We start from the raw sequence: 22,267 nt of genomic DNA on the forward strand, positions 1-22,267 counted from the left end.
GTTTGATTCTAGTTTTATACTCTGGTTTGTAGGACCATGACAACTCCAGTGTTCCATTTCAGATGTCGCAGGAAACATTAGACATATTGATTTAAGGTGGATTACAGAAGGGGAAAGGAAACAAAGTGGGAACATGCAGGCAGGCAGCTCATTCCTAGTCTGATATAGGGTTCTTAGACTGACTTTGTTATGACTTAGCCAGACCTCTACTTCCTTCTCAGCGCCTGGAAGCTATGTCTAGTTTTTGAAAAATAGACTGTCCCACCTGTTTTTCTTTTTATGGATTCAAGAACTGGCAGAGGAGGAGGAAAGGACTAGAAGTCTCCACCATTTCTCTGGCCATCAGACTTGATAGTTAGTTAAATAATAATAATAATAATAATTAATGATGTAAAACTGTTGTGAATTTATACCATCAAGAGCAACAAATGTGTTTGCAATATTTCTCCCTTTTCACTTTTTGGCTTGACAGATTTTCCCCCTCAGCTAATTAGAATTTACCAAGGGAATTATTATTATCATCCATGTGTCTCTTGTAAATTCCTTGTTGAGGTGAATAAGGGAACATTTGCTTTAAAGATCTACTTAGCCTAGGCCTGGCATTCTTAATCTTTTCTTCATAAAAATAAAATAAAATAAAAATCTCTGTCTAATCAGCAAGATACTGTTACAAAAGCCTGGTACCTGCCCCTCTCTTTGCCAAGCAGTGGCAAGAGTTCATGGGGCTACAGGCAAACACACAGTGTCTGTGTCCCTTTGGAAACCGTCGTGCTTTAAGAAATATGGTTTATTCACCTATTTGCACCTTCAGTCTGCATGGAGGGGGTCCAGATCTTACAGTCATTCCAAGAGGCAGCACCGTAAGATCGATCTCAGCCCTTCCTCCTCCTTCCCAGAAACCCCTTGCCCTCCCCCAGAGCAGTTACATTGGCAACCTTCCAAATCCCTAGTCTGTGGTCACACCTGGGGCAAGAAGTTATCTTTTCTTGTTAACAACCCTCAATGGCGCTCTATTGTTCCTAGCTTGGCCAGGCTACCCAAGAATTCCTTTGCAGCTTATATTCCTTCCTTCATACCACAAATAACCAAAATCCTAGCATTTATTAATTTCACCCACATCTATAACAATGTGTTTCTTATAAGTTATTTCCTGTTTCCAGGCTGCTAAAGAAGAATGGTCTCAGACTCTGTGGGTAAACCTCAATGTGCAGGTGCTGCAGGATGGTATTGAAGGGTATCTAAAAAACCTTCGCAAATTGCCAAAACATGTCCGAAGTGTGCCTGTCGCCTATCATCTGGAAATGAAGATGAAGGCATTTAAGGACTCAATTCCTTTGCTGCTGGATTTGAAAAATGAAGCATTGAGAGAGAGGTTTGATTTCAATTCATTCATATACGGTTGCATGTTAAAGCCAAACATTTCAGTGATTTGAATCTACACCTGATACATTTCACACCTGTTTCTTACTCTGTGGTGGGCAAAGCTGTCAAAACAGGCAAGTTTTTCTAATTTTGTCTCTGCTGTTCTGGCCAATGCATTTGATGATATTAGAAATTCATGTGGGCATAGAAATATCCTTGCTGCAAAATTCCCATGCTAAGCAGCTACTGAGACTTAATGAATACCACAACTCTGATATCATTCCACTTTTAGTTCTCTTCTTTTGTAATAAAATTCCTTGCTGTTTTAAATGTCCTCTACAGTGGTCCCTTGGTTGTTGAACTTAATCCGTTCTGGGAGTCCGTTCAACTCCCAGAATGGTTCAAAAACCAAGGCGTACTTCCGATTGGCAGCAGGAGTTTTTTTGCACTCAATTGGAAGCCATGGAAGCTGTGTTGGACATTTGGCTTCCAAAAAACGGAACACTCACTTTCGGGTTTGCAGCATTTGGGAGCCAAAACGTCCATGTACCAAGGCATTTGACAACCACGGTATGGCAGTATATGGACTTTTTTTTGAGGGGGGAGCCTCCAAATGTACACACCACCCTTGCATTTGCATCGCAGTGGCAAGTATGGGTATGGGACCAGGTGTTCCCCAAGGTGTAATGTGCAGTTTTCTCCTAAAGCAACATATCTTGAACCAAAGCACCTTACTGTTGATTTGTTAACACTTTTCAGGCACTGGAAAGAATTGATGCGTCGAACAAATACATTTTTCGATATGGCAACAGAAACATTCACTCTGGAGAATATGTTTGCCATGGAGCTGCACAAACACATTGATGTTATCAATGAGATAGTTAGTTCTGCTGTGAAGGAACTTGGCATTGAGAAGGTAAAGTTCCCCTTTGCTATTCCTCTTTCTTTAGGGCTCTTACAGCAATAGCTACAGCAAACGCTTAGAAACTTTGAATTTATTTTTTTGTCTTCTCATAGGGTGTAAAGGAAATAGTAGAAACCTGGGAGCACATGAAATTTACTGTGCAAAGGTACTTCAAAGGCACCCAGGAACGGGGCTTCATTTTGGGAGCTGTAGATGACATAATTCAGATCCTGGATGACAATGCAGTCAACCTCCAGAGTATTTCGGGGAGCAGATTTGTAGGACCTTTCCTGTCTCTGGTTCACAGCTGGGAAAAAACTCTCTCCTTGATTGGTGAAGTGATTGAGGTAGGGAAGTAAAACAGAGTCTACTTCATGAGTGGTTTTGTAGTCTCTTTCATTTACCTGTTATCGTGTGCCGGGCAATGAAATCCACTGCCCCTTTATCTTAAGTAACAAATACAGAAGGACTCGGACAAGCATCTGGGGTTCAAATTAGGCCACAACTTTATTGATTACAAATGTAAGTGTTTGGCATAGCAATGGGCACATCTGCTACATCTAGCCCACCTGCTGGAGAATTCTGGGGGTGGTGGCCAAACCTGATAAAGGATGTCCTATGACATACATCAAAGACTTGGCAGGTTTGCCACACTGGGGATTGCTGTGGCCCTCAGCCCCCACCTGGGCAGAAAGACAGAAGTACCTCCCTCAGGATCCTTTTAATGTGATATCCCGCTGCCATGGAATGGTAGGGACGCTGCCTGCGTTTCCCCCTCTGGCAAGGAGAAAGGATCATATCCAATGCCATAACTGCCAAACTTGTGATGCTTGCTATGAGGGAGACAAAAAACCCCAGATAGGCTCAATTAGCCTAAGGGCAAAATTCCTCTTTGGCCCCCAATATGGCAACTGAAATGATCCATAGCAAGGTCAAGCAAATACCAAAACAAGGGAAGGAGGTACACCTGGAAGGTGACTGAAGTGCCGAGCAAGGCAATTGGCCACTTTATACGCCCAGGGAGCAGATCTGGGTGAAGGCTCTGTATGAGTCTCTGTCAGCTCTGCCCCCCCTCCCTCGAAGCAGCCCCCACTGGCCTGCTTGTGATTGGCCAAATTGAGGCAGGCAAATTAGAAATTCCCTCAACCGATGGGAGAGGCAGCTGTGTCTCCCAACAGCCATGGGGGCCTAGCACAGGGAAGAGGAGGATGGTGGTGGGCCCTGCTGTGCCACAACTGCTGTCCAACTCACAGGCAAGTGAACAGAGATTTTTTTCTTTTTTAAAAAAGCAATATTTGACTTCCCTAGGTCTGGATGATAGTTCAGCGAAAATGGATGTATCTGGAGAGTATATTTATTGGTGGAGATATACGATCTCAACTGCCAGAGGAAGCTAAAAAATTTGACAACATTGACAGGATATTTAAAAGGGCAAGTATCTGACTTGTGGGTTAATGGGAGCATTGAAGTACAGAATATTGACTGCATACATGATTTGAATGCATCTTATATGCACAAACACACCTGTAATCCATGGTGTTAGCTATCAGTAGCTTCTCATCTTCTTTATTTATTCTTACCTGCAGATAATGTCAGAAACGGTCAAAGACCCAGTAATAAAGAGATGTTGTGAAGCTCCAAATCGTCTTTCAGACCTACAGAATATAAGTGACGGCCTGGAGAAGTGTCAGAAGAGCTTGAATGATTACTTGGATTCCAAGAGAAATGCTTTCCCCAGATTCTTCTTCATATCAGATGACGAACTGCTTAGCATTCTGGGCAGCAGTGACCCACTGTGTGTTCAGGAGCACATGATCAAGGTGGATAATGGGCTGATCCAAGAAACCATTAAAGGGCCCTTTCACATTCTCCCTTTCTGTTGCAGCAAGTGGTGTATACAGCTGGATTATGAGGCAGAAGGCAGGGGCAACATGGGTGCTTCCCACTGGTATCCAAGGGAGCAGGAAAATTATCCAGAATTTCCAGGCCTGTCCTGCTTCTGACAAAGATTCTGATGTTTATAGAAAATGCTTTTTCACATGATATATTGTTAATCTATGGAGTTCCTTGCCATAAGTTGCAGTGGTGGCCACTGGCTAGGTTGCTTCAAAATGGGATCAGACTAATATATAGAGGATAAACCTATCAATTGTTGTTAGCTGTAGCAGCTGACAGAACCACCATGTTCAGAGGCAATTTGCTATTCAGTGCGAGTTGCTGGGGAGCAAAGGGAGGAGAGGGTTGTTGCCTTCATGTTCTGCTGGTGGACTTCTGATTATTATTAAATTATAACCATTAAAATAATTTAAATACTGGTTTTGCTTTTAAGCAGAAATACAAAAGCAGTTGATTGGCCACTGTAGGTACCTGGATGTACAACTAGATGGGAATTTGGTTTGAGCCAGCTTTCCTTTAGTTCATTTAAGAGAGTTTTAACTAACTGTATATTTTGTCCAGACACAGAACTAGATCACAGGTATATTTCACATTTCCAAAATGGTTAGATATCTGATGACTTAATCGCTGTCAGTATTATTCTTGGTCACAGGGCAATGGAGCAGGCAGGAAAGGCTAACCCATCTTCTTGTTCTAGTAAGGAAACTCCTGGCACATTGAGGGCATCCTCAGAATGAATCAGACTTGCTGTTCTTGTTTTCCACCAGAGGATGGATCAACCCTTTTCCTGCCTGGCCTCCTGCCCTGAATATCAGAGTGGAACTACATGGAAAATTCAACTTCCAGTTCCTAATATTTATTTACGAAAGTGTGGCTTATGTATTTCTGTAAATTTGGGAGTTCTCTACTTTCTTGATGGGTATTTCTAGGGCCATAAACTTGCATCTACTAACCAGGGATAAGGCCTTGAATCATCTTTGAATCTGAAGCAAATCTTTAATCAGGAGAATATACCTGAATTTCATACTGGTGATGCCATTCTTCTATGTGAGTAGTGTCATTGCTTCAGTGTTATCTCCTCCTGGTATGTTTCAGATGTATGACAACGTAGCCGCTCTGAGGTTTCATGAAGATGACAGTGGCATGAAGATAGCTACTGCTATGATTTCTGCTGAAGGTGAAGTGATGGATTTTCGAAAGGCTATCCCAGCTGAAGGTAGAGTGGAGAACTGGATGACTGCTGTACTTATTGAAATGAGGAGGACCAACAGACTTCTTACTAAAGAAGCCATTTTTCGGTACTGTGAGGACAGAAGCAGGTGAGGTAATCTAATGCAACACATTTGGTTGGCAGCAGGGTGAGCTGAATGAGTCTTGTCAGAAAAGAAGGCAGGGTATAAATAAATTAACAACAACAACAGTGTTGTGTAAGATAGTATTTCCATGGCATCTCTTTATGCCAGGCTTCCTCCACCTGGCATCCTCATCATTCTCATCATAGCCAGGGATCATGGATGATGGGAGCTGTAATCCAAAATGTCTGGACAATGCCTTCTGCAGTGAAAGTTGTGGTAACCTCAAGGGCCAGGATGGGCTGTTCAGTCTCCACAATGTCATATTGTATACATAATTCCTACAATTTAATTTAGTATTGTGCTGCTCAATCATGAACATGGGATTCTCTATCCATGTAAGATAACATTCTGGTATAAAAATTGTTATCTTATTTGCACCAACATGCTAGGCTTTTACAATCCAGAATCTTTGTCCATCTTGGCTGGGAACTGCTGCCTTCTGGTTCTGGTTGTCCTTGCTCTTCCTGATTGCTGTAATCACAGCATGATGCATATCAGAGATCAGTGCACTTTTGATCAACAGGAACCTCTGCATCTGCCATAAGGGCTATGTTGCTTTGCACACAGATCTAACATTTGTGCCATTGCATTCCACATCCCTAGGGTTGTAACCACCATAGCCTGACTGATATAATCCTTGCCAATGAGTCTCAACATTTCCTTATGCTTCTCTCTTTGCATTACAGTACTGCACATTTAAGCTCAGCAACCTTTTCTGGCAGTACCAGCGTTAGTTACTGACATTTGCCAAGCTGCCCTGTGGTTGTCAGCAAACATGTCCACTAGACATTACAAACTAGAACTCTATATTTCAGTGGTGGTTTTCACAGAAGAGTCCTACAGAACATTATTCTACTCACCTATGTGCCCTCCACATTGTAATACTCACTGTAGCATATGATGTAGTTTTTGCAAATCGCTCGGTGTAGATGTTTCACATAACAACCTGAGAAAGGAGCATTTGCCCATCTACTGTGAATGGGTTGGCATAATGAGACATTCACAATTATATCCTAATAGTGGAATGGGCTGTCACCACACATACAGCTTCAGGCTTGGCTATGCATCTCCATGCTGGGTATGCTTCCCTTTTGTATCCCTGCCTTCTTGGTGTTTTATTTCTCTTGGTTAGCGATCCTCCTAATTGAGCTGAAAACTGAAAGTGCAACTGGAGGGAGGATAGCCAATATAGACTAAGTGATGTACCTTTGTCAAATCAGAGAACACAACCCTCAACATGGATGTCTCGGGTCAATCCAGAAGCCCTGTGATTCAGTTTTTGTATCCAATAAGTGATGTGTTATCCATGTTCTTAAGTCAGGCACCATGTCTACTATTTGAGGCATTTCTGAAAGAAGGTGAGCTAGAAGGCAGCCTAGCCAGGCTTAATGGATGGTGCCTTGCCATCTCAGCTCTCCTGCTACATCCAGAATGCTGTACAGTCACCCTTCTTTTCAATATTATAATGATTCTTTGAGATATATACTTTTTATCTTTGTTTTACTTGATTACAGCTGGTCACCTGGCAAAGTGATTCTGCTTTTTCCTTAGAGTTGACTGGATGCTGATGTACCAAGGTATGATGGTGCTGGCTGCCAATCAGGTGTGGTGGACCTGGGAAGTAGAAGACGTCTTCCGAAAAGTGAAAAAGGGAGAAAAACAGGCAATGAAAAACTACGCCAAGAAAATGCACTTCCAAATTGACTCGCTAGTAACCCGAATCACCAAACCACTAAGCAAAAATGACAGGAAAAAATACAATACCGTTCTCATAATTGATGTCCATGCACGGGATATAGTTGATATATTTGTAAGAGACAGGTAATTGCAGGGTCCAGATTAGTAAGATTGCTCTGTTTAATAAAAGTAATGAAACCATTCTTGAGGTCCCTTCTGTGCTTCTGTCCCTTTCTAACTTCTCCTGATACCATTTGCTGACCTCTTTTGATTTTTGATGTTGTATGTTTCATGGAAGCCTGGAACCTACCTCCCTCTCTCTCTCTCTCTCTCTCTCTCTCTCTCTAGCATCATGGAAGCTCGTGAATTTGAGTGGGAAAGTCAGCTGCGTTTTTATTGGGACCGAGAACCAGATGAACTCAATGTGCGCCAATGCACTGGTGCCTTTTCTTATGGCTATGAATATATGGGCTTAAATGGGAGACTGGTCATCACACCACTCACAGACCGGATATATCTAACACTCACACAGGTAAACCAATAAAGGGGCTTTTCATTTAGCTTAGGTTCTTAAGTGCTGTTGAAAACAATGGAAGGTAAGTTTGGAATGTATATTCAAAGCCATGCTGTTTTTATTGTAATTATTTGTATGGTTTTAATAGATGAGAGAGAAAGTTTTAATTCTTTCAATGTTTAAGTGTTTTTTAATTATTGTTTTTTCTATGTTTTTAACAGTTCTTCATTTTTGCTGTAAGCAACCTTGAGTCCTGTCAGGAAAAAAGACAGGGTATAAATAATAAGTATATAATAAGTATATTCTGCCTATACGGTATACAACTTTCCTTCAGTTAGTGTCTTGGCTTTGAACAAAGGATCTATTCATGCATGGATGGAAGTGTCATTGATGCAGGATTCTGGTCCCTTAGCTAATGATTCAAGCTCAGAATATGGGATTGGTAATAGGGGAGCTTCTATGTGGCCTCCCTGGCTTTCCCAGTCTCCTCCTACCCCCCCTCTCTCTGGCTGCAGCAGGGGTGGCCGTGGCGACGGAGGCTGGTGAGTGCTAGGCTGGGGGGGCAGCTCTGCTGTTCTGTCTGCTCAGCTGTGGAGACTTCCAGACCTCTGAGCTCTGCTGGATTGCTGCCAGGTGATTCCAGTCCTGGTGGGGCTGAGATTGTTGGGGAAGGGGGTTGGGGGCTCTGCACAGCCCTCACGCCTTTCGCCTTGGGTGCTGCTGGCTCCCCCCCCCCCCCCCGCTTGCAGCAGCAAGCCTTGTTGGCGGTGCGGGGACCGGCCCGAGGACCTTGTTGATGTTGGCCAACAGGAGTCCTACTGAAAGCAATTTGAAACAGGAGTTGGTTGCTCATTGTGTGTACACTCACCTCACTTTCACTTCTGATAAACTGGTTCTGCAGTTTTTTGTGTTATTTTCAAAATCTTCCAAACCTGTTTGATTGAGGCTACTGCAGGGGAAAATAACTATGCATGCACACCATAAAGAGTGCAAATCTTTTAACTCGTTTTCAGTTCTCTTAAAGACGATTGTCTTTTTCCAGTCATTCATTACTAGAGACTGGAGAATCTAGAACTCATTGCAATGGCAAAGTAGATTTTCTCCTTCTTTGCCTCACTTTTCTATGACTTTTCCTCCAAAGGCCTTGTCCATGTATTTGGGTGGAGCACCTGCAGGTCCAGCAGGAACTGGGAAGACAGAAACAACTAAAGATCTTGCCAAAGCGTTGGGCTTGCTTTGTGTAGTAACTAATTGTGGAGAAGGCATGGATTTCAAGGTAAGAATATCACCTCTGCATTCCTGTACTGCTCTTTTTTTAATGACAGAAAACCACTTCTATGCCCTCCAACTGCCATGATTTGGCTGGGACAATCACGGAAACACATGAGCAATCACGGATTTCTAACTTCACCCTGGATGTCCTGAATTGCTTTTGACTCTACCCTTTTCTATCTCTAGAATCACTTGACTACCTTTTTATATCTCTAGGGTCACTTTTCTATTTCTATGAACCCTAAGAGTCTACAGAGTCCACAGTGAAAAATAAAACCGGCAACATCCTTGGGGTGGGAGAGGGAAGTCCCGTCCCCCCCAGTGCGGCTACCAAGCGCCCACAGGAAGAAGAGAGTCTTCCCCAGCTTAGGCTACCTGTGCTTTGAGCCTAGCGGCTGCAAAACAACCACCTTCCATCTCCAGCCACTCAAGGACAAAGTGTGCTCTGTGTCCTTGCTTGTCTGGATAAGTCCCTCTCCAAAAGCCATCAAGGCAGTGGTGGCTGCTTTGGGACAGGGTTTGATGGTGGCTTGAAAGAGTTGAGAGAAGTTTTCCCCCCTTCTTCCGTTTACCATGTGCAGGGCTCCTATAAACAAACTCCTTCCCAGCAGCACAAACCCAGCCTTCAGCTACCACATAGTGGATCAGCATCCCTCAGGCTCCAGGACAAGCCGTTCTTTGTCCCTTTATTTATTAAACTTGCACTTAATTGGTAATTCAGTTTAAATTAGCTGCTTGTGCCTCAACTTCCCCGCCTGGGGCTGGAGGAATGCACACCTGCCTGGAGCTCGCTGGGCTCAGGAGGGAGGGAGCACTGTCCCATGGAACAGTGGGGCTTACTTCAGAGTAAGCGTGCAGGGCCATGCTTCCCCTGGCTGCACTCTGCAGGTAGCACTGAAGGAAGCCTGGAGGTGAAGCCTCAGCCATGGGATGGAACTGGGGTGTAACTTCTTCAGGGTGCCTAAGACCTCAAATATCTGTCATTTGACTGTGGCTCTCCTGGGTAGCAGTAAGAGAAATCTTAAGCCTGGATGCCTTTTTCACTTTGAACCAGAAGGGACTTTCATGATCAATGGCTGCCATTCAGTTTTAATGCTTCTTCATCTTTTGCATTCTAGGCAGTGGGTAAGATTTTCTCCGGTCTTGCCCAATGTGGCGCGTGGGGTTGCTTTGATGAATTTAATCGGATTGATGCCTCCGTGCTTTCAGTCATCTCTTCACAGATTCAAACCATCAGAAATGCTCTGATGAACCAGCTGAAAACATTTCAGGTAAAGAGGCAGGGAAGATGATTTTGTGCATAAAGGGTTGGATTAGTTTTCAGGTGCACTAATATGTACATGCATGTAAGTTTGGGAAATGACGATCCTTTAGTGGGTCCATTTCTTTCTCTTACGTATCTGTCTGAACTTCAATTAGGCTTATGTTTCAGTTTGAAGGGCAAGAAATTTCTCTGGATCCACGAATGGGCATTTTCATCACCATGAATCCTGGCTACGCAGGCCGTACTGAGCTCCCTGAATCCGTTAAGGCTCTTTTCAGACCTGTAGTAGTAATTGTGCCAGATCTCCAACAAATCTGTGAAATCATGCTGTTTTCTGAAGGTTTTCTTTTGGCAAAGGTAGGTCAGTGCCTTCACAAAGAGCTGGTTCATTCATAATGCTTATTACATATCTGTAGTGTTTTGTGAATGTTGTTAGCCAATTTGAGGGCTTTTCAAAACTGGGAATATTATATATATATATATGTATATTGCAAGTTTCACTTAAGGTGTTGAACCTATAGTGGTTCATTCACACACGTGATTCATGTAGTTATGTTCATGTATGAATAAAGTGCACATGGGGAGCTTCAGGGCTTTTTTTATTTAAAAAACCCACACATTTATATGTTCATGCTGCATTTTGTCTGCAAGACCCTGGCCAAGAAGATGACAGTGCTCTACAAACTAGCAAGGGAACAACTTTCAAAACAGCATCACTATGATTTTGGGCTTCGGGCTCTGAAGTCAGTGCTGGTGATGGCAGGGGAATTGAAGAGAGGCTCACCGGATCTAAATGAGGTAAGCCTATCCTAATCCATTATCCTGGCATCCTGGAAAATAGAGAATCTGGGGGCTTATTCACATGACCCCATGACTATGGGCTAGTCCCCATTAGTGGGGTGGGAGAGCTGAAAAAAAAAATCACATCTGGCAACCAATGTGCCATTTTGGTTCCCGATAGTCCATAGGTAGACGAGTCTAAAAAGCCCAGGACACAAATTTTTACGGCCCTCTAGCACTATATCATAAAACCATAGAATTGTAGAGTTGGAAGGGACCCCCATATGTCATCTTGCCCGGCCCCTGCAAATATGACCATAAAACCTTCATCCCTCCTTATTCGATTTAACAGCATCAAACATGAAAGAAAACAAAATACTCAGAGTGTACTTCATGTTTCAGAGAGAGAAACACCCCTCCCACTGTATGTCTCATGTCACTGTCACTAAAGAAAAAAATCATAAACAAACTGTCTCGTCTGGGCCTGTGTTACATATAATTGAGTGCAAGACGTTTCAGTCTTAGTCACAAATGTACTATGTGAACAATATAGAGAAAATGGTGTGTGCCCACCCTAGCTGTGTTCCAATATTTTATTTTTCGATGATATATATATTTTAGGGGCATAATCCTGGTGTTTATTTTGCTCTAGTAAGCTTAGTTTGGTCAGAATCAAGTATAAATTTCCACAGGTAATGCAAAATATATTACTTCTGTTGAATGAGCCACCATAGCTGCTAGAGGTGTGCATTGCCTGCAAGCCAATTGGGGCATGGGCATGTGGGCATTGGACTGGATCTTTAGCCACATGGGCACTCCATTAAGGGCGTCCAGGAGGTTGACTCTGCCAGGAGTCCACACGGGAACTGATGGGCCAAAACACCTCTCCCAGTGGCGGGCCTGTGCGGGACTGTGGCACCCAATAAATGTCGGGGGTGACTCCCCAGCACAGGGCTGACCCCCTGGGTTCCTATCAGCGTGTAGGCTGCCTGATGTCAGATATGTGCACGTAGCCAAACCTACTCTTACCTGTAATCAATAAAGTTGTGGCCTAATTCAACTCAATACCATTCTCCTGTGTTCATTTCCTTGGTCTCCTCTGCGCTGGCTGTGGATGTTATGCATCTGGGGCAGCAAAAGTAGCCTGGTGCAAGTGCTTGGCCAGAAGCTGTTGGCCTTTTATTGATTCAGGCAATTTCTAACGCACTTTGTGAAATACCATCCCAGAGCAAGGTGTAATTTCAAATAAATCATAATACACACTGAAACAATAATTTATCATAAAAACAAACATGTGCTACAATATAGCAATAAAATAATAATAATAAACCCAGATAGGCAAGGGCACAAACCCACAAATGAAGCAATTCAGCCACAGGCCTGGATGAATAAAATAGTTTTAAACTGGCACTTAAAAGCCATCTAAGTCAGTCTAGTGTGAAGGAAGGGCATTCGACATTCAACATTCAACATGCATATATCAAGAATGCCCTCTGATAGGTTGCTGCTGAGTGAATACTTGGCAGAAAGACTGGGAATGATACACATGGGAGAATCCTAAGCTGTATAGGGCTTTGTAAGGGTGGTTGGAGGGTGTGTGGCGGCTAACAGATTGAGGTTGAACCCTGACAAGACAGAAGTACTGCCCTATGTTCCACAGGGTAGGTGCGACTATTGGGAAGGCCCTCTGCCTGGTTCCCTGTAACCTCACTCCTCAAAGCGAGGGAACCACCAGAAGGCCCTTGGAGGTGGATCTCAGTATCCAGGCTGAACAATGGTGATGGAGATCTTTCTTCAGGTATATAGGGCCAATGCCGTTTAGGATCTTAAAGGTCAGCACCAACACTTTGAATTGTGCTAGAAAACATACTGGAACCAGTGTAGATCCTTTAGGACTGGTTTTATATGGTCTTGGCGGTCACTCCCAGTCACCAGTCTGGTTGCCGCATTCTGGATTAGTTGTAGTTTCTGAGTCACCTTCAAAGGTAGCCCCATTTGCAGTAGTCCAAGCGGGAGATAACTAGAGCATGCACCACTCTGGTGAGACAGGTAGGGTCTCAACCTGTGTACCAGATGAGGCTGGTAGGCAGCTGCCCTGGACACAGAATTGACCTGTGTCTCCATGGATAGCTGTGAGTTCAAAATGATTTCCAGGCTGCGCACCTGGTCCTGCGCACAGTTACTCCATTCAGGACCAGGGAGCCCCCCATATTCACCCGCCCCCTGCCCCTCCAAAAAAGTACTTCTGTCTTGTTTCAGCCTCAAACCTTTAACTGTTATGTGGTGAAAGGCAGCAGCTATTTGAGGGAGCTACTAAATTGGGGGCAGGGTGCTCAAGAAAACCTATTTTGCTCACTAAACATGTTAATTGCTTTTAACAACCACCATCACCCTAGGATGTGGTCCTGATGAGAGCTCTGCGAGACATGAATCTCCCAAAATTTGTTTTTGAAGATGTTCCTCTTTTTCTTGGCCTCATCTCTGACCTGTTTCCTGGACTTGATTGCCCTCGAGTACGCTACCCTAATTTTAATGATGCTGTTGAGCAAGTGTTGGCTGAAGGAGGCTACGTTGTCCTGCCAATTCAGGTATGAAAAAGAAACACAGAAAAATGGAAAGTATCATAAATGCCAGGCCACATTTTGGGGAGCCTGTATAAAAGGCAACCTTAAAGCCTGGCTCTGCTGCAGTAAGGTCTTCCATCCAGTCCATAAGTAGCAATAATAATCCTTTTAGGTGGCGGAAGACACTTCTTTCCATCATCTATTCAGATTATGATGACTTGGAATTTTCTTTTCTTTCTTTTACTTTCAACCTGGGGTATTTGGGTTGTATCTTTTGACTTAAATTCTCCTAAAATGGAATTTTGTTGATTTATACAGTACTATTAGAAAAAAAGGCTAATAGTGAGTTTAGCTGATGTATGCTCTATGAGGCCTTTTAATGGTTTTTTATCAGGTGGATAAAGTTGTCCAAATGTATGAAACTATGTTGACTCGTCATACTACAATGGTGGTTGGGCCGACAGGAGGCGGCAAGTCTGTGGTTATCAATACCTTGTGCCAGGCTCAGACCAAGTGAGTACAGATTATGAATACAGGTCAATAACTTGGTAAGACTTGTTGCTATCCCTTCAAAAGAGCAAGAGGATAAGAATACACTTCCTCGCTTCCTCCACTTTCATGGGCATAGCCAGGGGGTGAGAAAGGCAGCAGCTTCGCCTCCCTAAATCAAGTGAATAAATAAAAATACTCAACCAGAAAGTAGAAACAATCAATATATTTGAAATTGAAATACTTGCTGAGGTCAGTCACCTGGATGATGTTGTGGCGCATTCTAGCAGCGCAATTGGCAACCCCATCGAGCAATAGGTGTGGCTTCCGTGAACTGACCAATTGTGTCAGTTGCTGAGGGGAAACAGTGAGGAGGGCTACTGCATTTAAGCTCTGCTTATGAGCTTTCCAGGGATATCTGGTAGCCACTGTGGAAAGCAGGATCAAGCTTTGATTTACTTTGATCTGATTCAGCAGGGCTCCTCATGTTTTTATTGGGCACGAATTGTGAAGTGTTTGTATACAGGAGTTGCTTTGGCAAGTTCTACTGCAATGTGTTTTTCTTCTTAACTGCACCTCTGATGTCCATTTAGGCTGTCATTGGTGACCAAACTTTACACGCTGAACCCCAAAGCCATGAGTGTTATTGAGCTTTACGGAATCCTAGACCCCACCACACGAGACTGGACTGATGGAGTTTTGTCCAACATCTTTAGGGAAATCAATAAACCCACAGATAAAAAAGAGAGAAGGTAATTTCTTAAGGGTTAGACCAATATTTGTATTTGTGTTTAAACTGCATTATTAAGTTTTGTAACCAAACAAACATAAGAGAAAAATGACAGATTATAGATAAATTACAAGAGAATTAATGCAAGGCCAAGAGCACATTGTAATGTTATCATCAGGACAACAACAGAGAAGGGAAAACTAAAGAGAATCAGATTCAAAGAAATGCAGACAATACAATCAGCTTTTGGGGAAAAAGAGATAACATGGGATCATTGTGGGGTCATTAATAAAGTACTTGGCTGGATACCTATATCAAAAGAGCAGAGCTAAACATACTCTCCAGCAAGTGAGAGCCCCCAGCAGAGTTTTAAAACACAGAATCATGCATCAGTGTGAGGAATATAGGCCATTAGACCTTTAAAATATCCTGTTCTAGTCACTTAACACTGCTTCCCACACCATTAATAAGTTTGAATACTTTACTTAACTCGTAAGATATGATTCATGCATTATTCCATACAGCTGCAAGAAAAACGCAGGTAGTATTCTGTATTTTGGGTTTACAAAATACAGAAACATATTTCTGAGCACACAAACAACTTGTAGAGAGCAAGCTCAGACACGTCCTGTCTTGGTGAGTTCACAAGGTGAAAGAGAATGAACAAAGGAGGAAGCTTAACTTCCTTCCAGGTGAGGGGCATGGCCTAGCTGACTCTAGGAATGCAATTCTATTACCTTAACCACTTCATGCAAGCCGTATTCTTGCTAGCTATATTTGACTGCAGTTTCCCACACAGCCAAAATCAGTTATTCACAAAGCAGCATGAGTTTGAGGTAGAATAAAATTGTTTTCCTTGTCAGAAGTGAATGCAATAATATGATATCATATTTCTCCAAATTTGTCTGGCTCTTTTGCTTTTCTCAATGTTTTCATTTTAAGTGCTCATTTTCCCATCAAAGCAATTGATCAGCTTTTTGGTATACTTTCCAGTATTTTGTTAAATTTAATCTAGCAACCATCAGTAAGATTATCAGCTCTTTAAACATAATTTCTCCTATCCAGTACTTTTCAACCAAGGCTCTGTGGAATCTTTGGGTTGAGTGAGCTTTCTGTCAGGGGTTCTATGAAATTTTGGTTAAATTATTTGTTTTCATGTTTTGTTTTGTTTTGTTTTGTTTTGATTTGTTTAATGCTTCTTGGGGGGGGAGGGAGTTGGACTTCACAGGATATTGTTCCATTACTGGAATTATTTAGTAGGGGAAAAGGATTGCAAACCTCTGGGTTAGACATTACACTTGCGGGTCCTTAATAGTTTCAGATTTGTTTTGCTGTAATTTTCCCTCATTTTCCCAATAACCTTCCTGCAATCCAATGAAAGTACACAGATCAAAATGAATTAGAATAGAAGTGTTTTGGGGATGTGCCATTATATAAGTGCCTTTCTTTAATCTTTGTATACAGGTACATTTTATTTGATGGAGATGTGGATGCCCTCTGGGTAGAAAACATGAATTCTGTGATGGATGATAACAAGTTGTTGACTTTGGCAAATGGGGAACGAATCAGACTCCAAGCCCATTGTGCCCTTTTATTTGAGGTAAGGAAGTCACTTCTGAAGTTTTGAAACAACAGATACTGATGGCCAGACATTTCATTAAATATAACAGCTCAAGTGACCCGTTATCCATCCATTTTGGTCTTGGGAGGTGGTGGTGTTTCTCCATTTTTATCGTATTTATTTATTTCACTGTTTTCTTACTCTTACACTCAGCTTTTCTTCTGAATTGCGCAGAGTGGGTTACGTGTGGGTCCAGGCAGTCCTATATCCAAGTTCATTAGGGCCAAACTTGCTTCACTTCAGAAATAGAATGCAGCATGCCAGCTTCCATTTTGTGGTGGAGGTTCTCCAGGCACGAGGCCACTCCTCCAACCAGTTTCCAGTAAATGTGCTTCCTTCCTAGGTTGGAGACTTACAGTATGCTTCACCTGCGACGGTATCACGCTGTGGGATGGTCTTTGTGGACCCCAAGAACTTGAGATACAAACCTTATTGGGAAAAATGGACGAACCAAAGAAGCAAGGTAGAAAATGTCTCCTTAGACTGAACTTGGAAGCATTTGTTGTAAATCACCAGTTACTGGTTTTCCAGTATATCCAGACAAGCTAATTTTTATGTGAGGTTTCCAGACAAACTGAGTTCTCTGGTTGGGGTGCAGGATTTGGGAGGGTGTCCCAGGGGCCACAGGATATATCAGATACCCCTGACCAGCTCTGGATATGGAGTTCCAGCACTGGAGAGGAAAATCCTAAGTTGGATTCCCCCCTTCTTGCTGCTGCTGAATCCTCTGGCCTAGCCACTGCTGGTGCTCTGATGTTGGTAGAGCTCAAAGGAGATATAATTATAAATAATAAGAATGGATCACAGGGTGGTTTGCAATATAAAAACACAAACACACATAACATAGTAACAAACAAAAACAGTACCCTGCACTACACAGTTTAAAAGGGCACAGATGGCTTAATTAGCCGGGGAGAAGAGGAATGTTTCTGCCTGGTGCCTAAAGATATGCAATGAAGATGCTAGGTGAGCCTCACTGGGGCGACCATTCCACAAGTGTGGAGCCACTGCAGAAAAGGCCTGTTCTCATGTTGCCACCTTCCAGACCTCTTGTAGAGGAGACACAGGGTCTCTGGGTCAGGGTTTGGGTCAGATATGCCCAGGGAGGACCAAGAAACAGCTGGGATCCAAACGACCCACAGCCATCCCAGTCCCCTGACATGCTCCCATACCAGGAAAAGAATTACACACCTCCCTGCAACCTTGAATCAGGAATGACTAAGCCTCCATGGCCTTGAGCAACATTATTAGTTTCTGGATATGTGTAAATATGGCATTTTGGACTGCTTTTTCCTTAAGATGCTAAGACTGTTCTTACTCATGTCAATCAATATTATTGCAGTTGATTGTCCTTGTAATGGGACGTGGGTGGCGCTGTGGGTAAAACCTCAGCACCTAGGGCTTGCCGATCGCATGGTCGGCGGTTCGAATCCCCGCGGCGGGATGAGCTCCCGTTGTTCGGTCCCAGCTCCTGCCCACCTAGCAGTTCGAAAGCACCCCTAAGTGCAAGCAGATAAATAGGTACCGCTTTATAGCGGGAAGGTAAACAGTGTTTCCGTGTGCTGTGCTGGTGCCAGCTCGCCAGAGCAGTTTTGTCACGCACGACTGGCCCATACGGGCAGGGGTACCTTTACCTTTACCTATCCTTGTAATAGATGCGGAAGTCTTTTTTGAGGTAGTGCATTGAGGAAGTCTCTGCTGTTCTCTTCTCTGCTCCTACAGTTGTGCTTCTGATGATATCCTGTGTTGTTCTCATCAAGAAAGGGACTGGAATTGGGGTCGGGGTGGTTGTATATCGTATTCCTTGACTCTGTGAACATTTCCTGCTTTTGGACACTAGATGGTGTTGGGGCCTACCTAAGAGACTGGTCCCATCTAAAAGATGTTTTTATTGGACAACATACAGGGGTTATCAAACTTTTTCAGCAGGGGGCCGGTCCACTGTCCCTCAGACCTTGTGGGGGGCCAGACTATATTTGGGGGGGGGGGGATGAACGAATTCCTATGCCCTACAAACAACCCAGAGATGTATTTTAAATAAAAGGACACATTCTACTCATGCAAAAACACACTGATTCCTGGACCGTCTGCGGGCTGGATTTAGAAGGTGATGGGCCGGATCCGGGCCTTAGTTTGCCTACCCATGGACAACAATGTTCCTTTCTGATAGCAGAATTGAAAAAACTGCCTGTCCAGCTACAATATTGGAACATGTAGATAGGTTGACAGAACCTTTCTACAGAGGTTCTGAGAGGTTGACAGAAAAGTGGAAATCTCCCACATGAAGAGCTTCCTTGAGTAATTCACTGGAGCACCTTTCAATTTTTTATTTTTATTTTAAATCTCATTACTTTGGACGTTTTAGGAGAACTCACAACATAGCTGTCAACTTTTCCCTTTTCTTGTGAGGAATCCTATTCAGAATATGGGAATTTCCCTTAAAAAAAGGGAAACGTTGACAGCTATGACTCACAATGTGATGTGAAGTCATGCCTTATTAGCAACTGCCAACAACAAAGAAATGGGGCAATGAAATCCACAATTTGGGGAATTTCATTAGGTGCCATGAGGGCCTGGTGGCAAATTCCAGATAGATAGTTAAGATTTGGTTGGAAATCACCCTATCCTATTCCAGTCCTGTGTCCTCCATGGCGTTTGGGCTTTCCTGCTCTTACTTCTGACTTACAAGAGCAGGTGTGTTGTGCCCTCCCTTCCATGGATTAGATCTTGTTATTTAGAAGAGGTTGATCCACAATCACAAGAGGGGAAGAGTATATCCCTCCGAACAGGAAGATACAAATAAAATGGATACATTAGAATTACTTTGTTTTGATTTTGTTCCTCAGCAAGAAAAACAACTCTTAGATAGATTATTTGCCAAATATGTACCCTACCTGATTGAAATGATCGTAGAAGGAATTGTCGATGGACGGCAAGGGGAGAAATTAAAGACCATTCTTCCACAGACAGATCTCAATATGGTAAGAAATACCGGCTTTGCAAATTAATATAAACATTTACAATGGAGGTTCTTCAAGCAGTGAACAGTGCAATAAACTTTTCAAACTTCAGGCATATGTCTAAGGAGAATTTAGTAGGACTACCCTTCCCGTCCCTTTTTCTGGACTAGAGTAAGATTTGGAGAGATTTATATAGACTGAATTTGAAATTTTACGGAAGATTCCAAGACATGGTCTGAAATAGAAAAACTCTCCTTCAGGGTTTGGTCAACAATGAGAAATAGCTCAGCTCCATTTATGACATTTGCTCCGAGCATCACAGTTTACTGCACTTAAGTATTAGGGCTCTTGACTAATTAAATGAATATTAGTTGTCTAATCAAATGAGTTTTAATTGAATACCTAATAAATTAAATGTGCACAAATGTGCATTGGACTAAAACAATAGTTTTTGAACAAAATGTATAAGGGGTAAGATTTTTATTTATTTATAAGACTGTTTACGTCTTATAATCAGGGTGATGTACATCAGCATAAAAACCTTTTAAAAGCAGTGCAAACCACTCAATAAAAAACTGGCTACTCAATGAAGTTTTAAACAACTGTATCAGCCTGTTGGCATTAAAGTCTTTAAGAGATGATTGAAAGTCAGAAGCAAGGATACCTGCCGAATCTCTCCTGAAAGAATTTTCTGTAGCATGGGAGCAACATCATTAGATGCCTGATTTATTGTTGAGGCCATTGTGGCCTCTGTGATACTGGGCACAACCAACAGTGCTGCTCTAGATAATCTCAGGGATCAGGGCATGAGCCAGTGTGCTATAGTGGACAGAGTGTCCCTGCTCAGCCATGGAGCTCACTGCCTCTCATCCTTATGAAGACAACCGGATGCCACTTTGAGCTCCTTAGAGAAAAAAGTGGGTTATAAATTCAATAAATAAAAAATGGAAATAAAATTATTTTAAAATAAATAAAAAATACTTCAAAAAATCTCAATGACCAGGTTTAGACAGTCCTTAGGGATCTTGGACTCAAGCTGTAAGATCAGCTTGCAAGATCAATGCAAGATTTCTACTGAATTACGTCCACCTGCTTGTGCAAAAGGAACTCCAGTTGCACAATGGGTCTTCCAGTTTCTACTCTCCAGCCCCCACTTCTGCTCTGGCAAGACCCCAACCTCCCTAAGCAGATTTGGAGGGCATGCAGGTGGCTGGAGTGGGTAGAAACCCCATGGAGGTACTCCATTGCATCATTGGATTTCATACACTGTATTTTAGGTGGTGCATATTGCAGCAGCTGCCATTTTAGAAGAGTCATTCCCTTTTATGTGAGAAGAAAGGGCAATTCCTCTTCTAAGAGGTATCTGCCATCTGCAAATTTTTAAAGAAGTATTTACATTTTAAAAAGCAATATTTTGGGGACTTCCGGTGGAGCGCGAGCCCGTCGCAAGCGAGCGATTTTTCCGCTAGAGGAATCCCAGCTATTTCGGTCGAAATGGGGGGTTATTGGGTGAAATACCCCCCCCCCCCATAAAGCCTCTGGAGGGTGTTCAGAGGGTCAGGTTCCCGGCAGTGCCTAGAGCTAACCTACCGGCCGTCAGGTAACCCCGAAAAGGGGCGAAGAGCACGGAGGGAGGATCAGCAGGCTATCAGGAAGCGATTGCTATGGCCGATTAGCGAAGCCCCGACCTTGCAAGGAACAGCGCTCCGCTCTCAAATTTAATAAATTCGGACTCAACAAAATTATAATTTGGAAGAAATAACATTGAGGAAGGTTCCGTAACTAAAAAGGATTAATACAGAGTTCAGCTGTCATCTGGAATCAGCGCAGACGCAGCATTGTAAGCAGAGCTGGAAATTGAAAGTGAGTTGCCGCTAGCGGCTATTGTTTCTGTTTCTCTCTAAACTTTTAGAACTAAAGTTAAAAAGTATAAAAGAGACTTTGGAAGTATAAAAGAGACTTTGGAAGACTTTACAAGGACACAGGAAGATTATTACAGTAAAAGGGGGATCAGAAAGTTACTATAGTGGCAAATAGACGTCTTTGGTGTAGCGGAGGATATATAAGGCTTGAAGTGTTTTCCCACTTTCACTTTTAAAGACAAAGAGCCGTGTTGGAAGGAGAGCCTTCGACTCCATTGTTAAGAGTTAAAAGGCTGCTGTTGCAGAGGGAGAATTAAAGCCTCTCTTCATATTTCGGTCGATATAGACTCTTAAGAGGATAAAATTAAATATAGCACAATCTGGAATTGAGGTGGTTTTCCCTTTATTTTTATTTTTTTCCTTTTGAGACTGACATTTATATGAATTTTAGATCTACGCCACTTATCTGGACTTCGGTTCCCTAGTGGATGGAATGAGACATTACAACTTGTTTTTCTATGATTTTCCTTGCCAGTGGAATATTTTTAAGAAACAGGAAATCTGACTTCTCCCACTTCATGTTTTGGGTGCTATGTGGAATACTCCTTCTGGGACTCTACTGATTCATCTTTAAAAGTATTTAAATATATTTTGGAATTAATACCAACTAGACAATTAAGAAGGGACGCAGGTGGCGCTGTGGGTTAAAGCCTCAGCGCCTAGGACTTGCCGATCGAAAGGTCGGCGGTTCGAATCCCTGCGGTGGGGTGCGCTCCCGCTGCTCGGTCCCAGCGCCTGCCAACCTAGCAGTTCGAAAGCACCTCCGGGTGCAAGTAGATAAATAGGGACCGCTTACCAGCGGGAAGGTAAACGGCGTTTCCGTGTGCGGCTCTGGCTCGCCAGAGCAGCGATGTCACGCTGGCCACGTGACCCGGAAGTGTCTCCGGACAGCGCTGGCCCCTGGCCTCATAAGTGAGATGGGCGCACAACCCCAGAGTCTGTCAAGACTGGCCCGTA

The 22,267-nt window shown here is 43.0% G+C and overlaps 1 protein-coding gene across 2 annotated transcripts in view; it reads left to right on the top strand.

Annotated features, from left to right (window-relative positions):
* The window catches only part of DNAH10 (dynein axonemal heavy chain 10), a 118,746-nt gene that overhangs the window by 41,921 nt on the left and 54,558 nt on the right, over positions 1 to 22,267 (top strand). For both annotated transcript variants that reach the window (XM_079957700.1, XM_079957701.1), the window contains 18 exons: positions 1,161 to 1,372; positions 2,122 to 2,278; positions 2,380 to 2,613; positions 3,575 to 3,697; positions 3,853 to 4,086; positions 5,258 to 5,481; positions 7,069 to 7,338; positions 7,543 to 7,726; positions 8,850 to 8,984; positions 10,099 to 10,251; positions 10,413 to 10,601; positions 10,896 to 11,042; positions 13,421 to 13,612; positions 13,983 to 14,101; positions 14,671 to 14,829; positions 16,272 to 16,407; positions 16,772 to 16,891; positions 19,275 to 19,409. In XM_079957700.1, coding sequence (XP_079813826.1) covers positions 1,161 to 1,372; positions 2,122 to 2,278; positions 2,380 to 2,613; positions 3,575 to 3,697; positions 3,853 to 4,086; positions 5,258 to 5,481; positions 7,069 to 7,338; positions 7,543 to 7,726; positions 8,850 to 8,984; positions 10,099 to 10,251; positions 10,413 to 10,601; positions 10,896 to 11,042; positions 13,421 to 13,612; positions 13,983 to 14,101; positions 14,671 to 14,829; positions 16,272 to 16,407; positions 16,772 to 16,891; positions 19,275 to 19,409 — 3,123 coding nt within the window. The remainder of the gene's footprint in view (positions 1 to 1,160; positions 1,373 to 2,121; positions 2,279 to 2,379; positions 2,614 to 3,574; positions 3,698 to 3,852; positions 4,087 to 5,257; positions 5,482 to 7,068; positions 7,339 to 7,542; positions 7,727 to 8,849; positions 8,985 to 10,098; positions 10,252 to 10,412; positions 10,602 to 10,895; positions 11,043 to 13,420; positions 13,613 to 13,982; positions 14,102 to 14,670; positions 14,830 to 16,271; positions 16,408 to 16,771; positions 16,892 to 19,274; positions 19,410 to 22,267) is intronic.

This window comes from Podarcis cretensis, assembly GCF_951804945.1.
Source record: "Podarcis cretensis genome assembly, chromosome: 16".
NCBI lineage: Eukaryota > Metazoa > Chordata > Lepidosauria > Squamata > Lacertidae > Podarcis > Podarcis cretensis.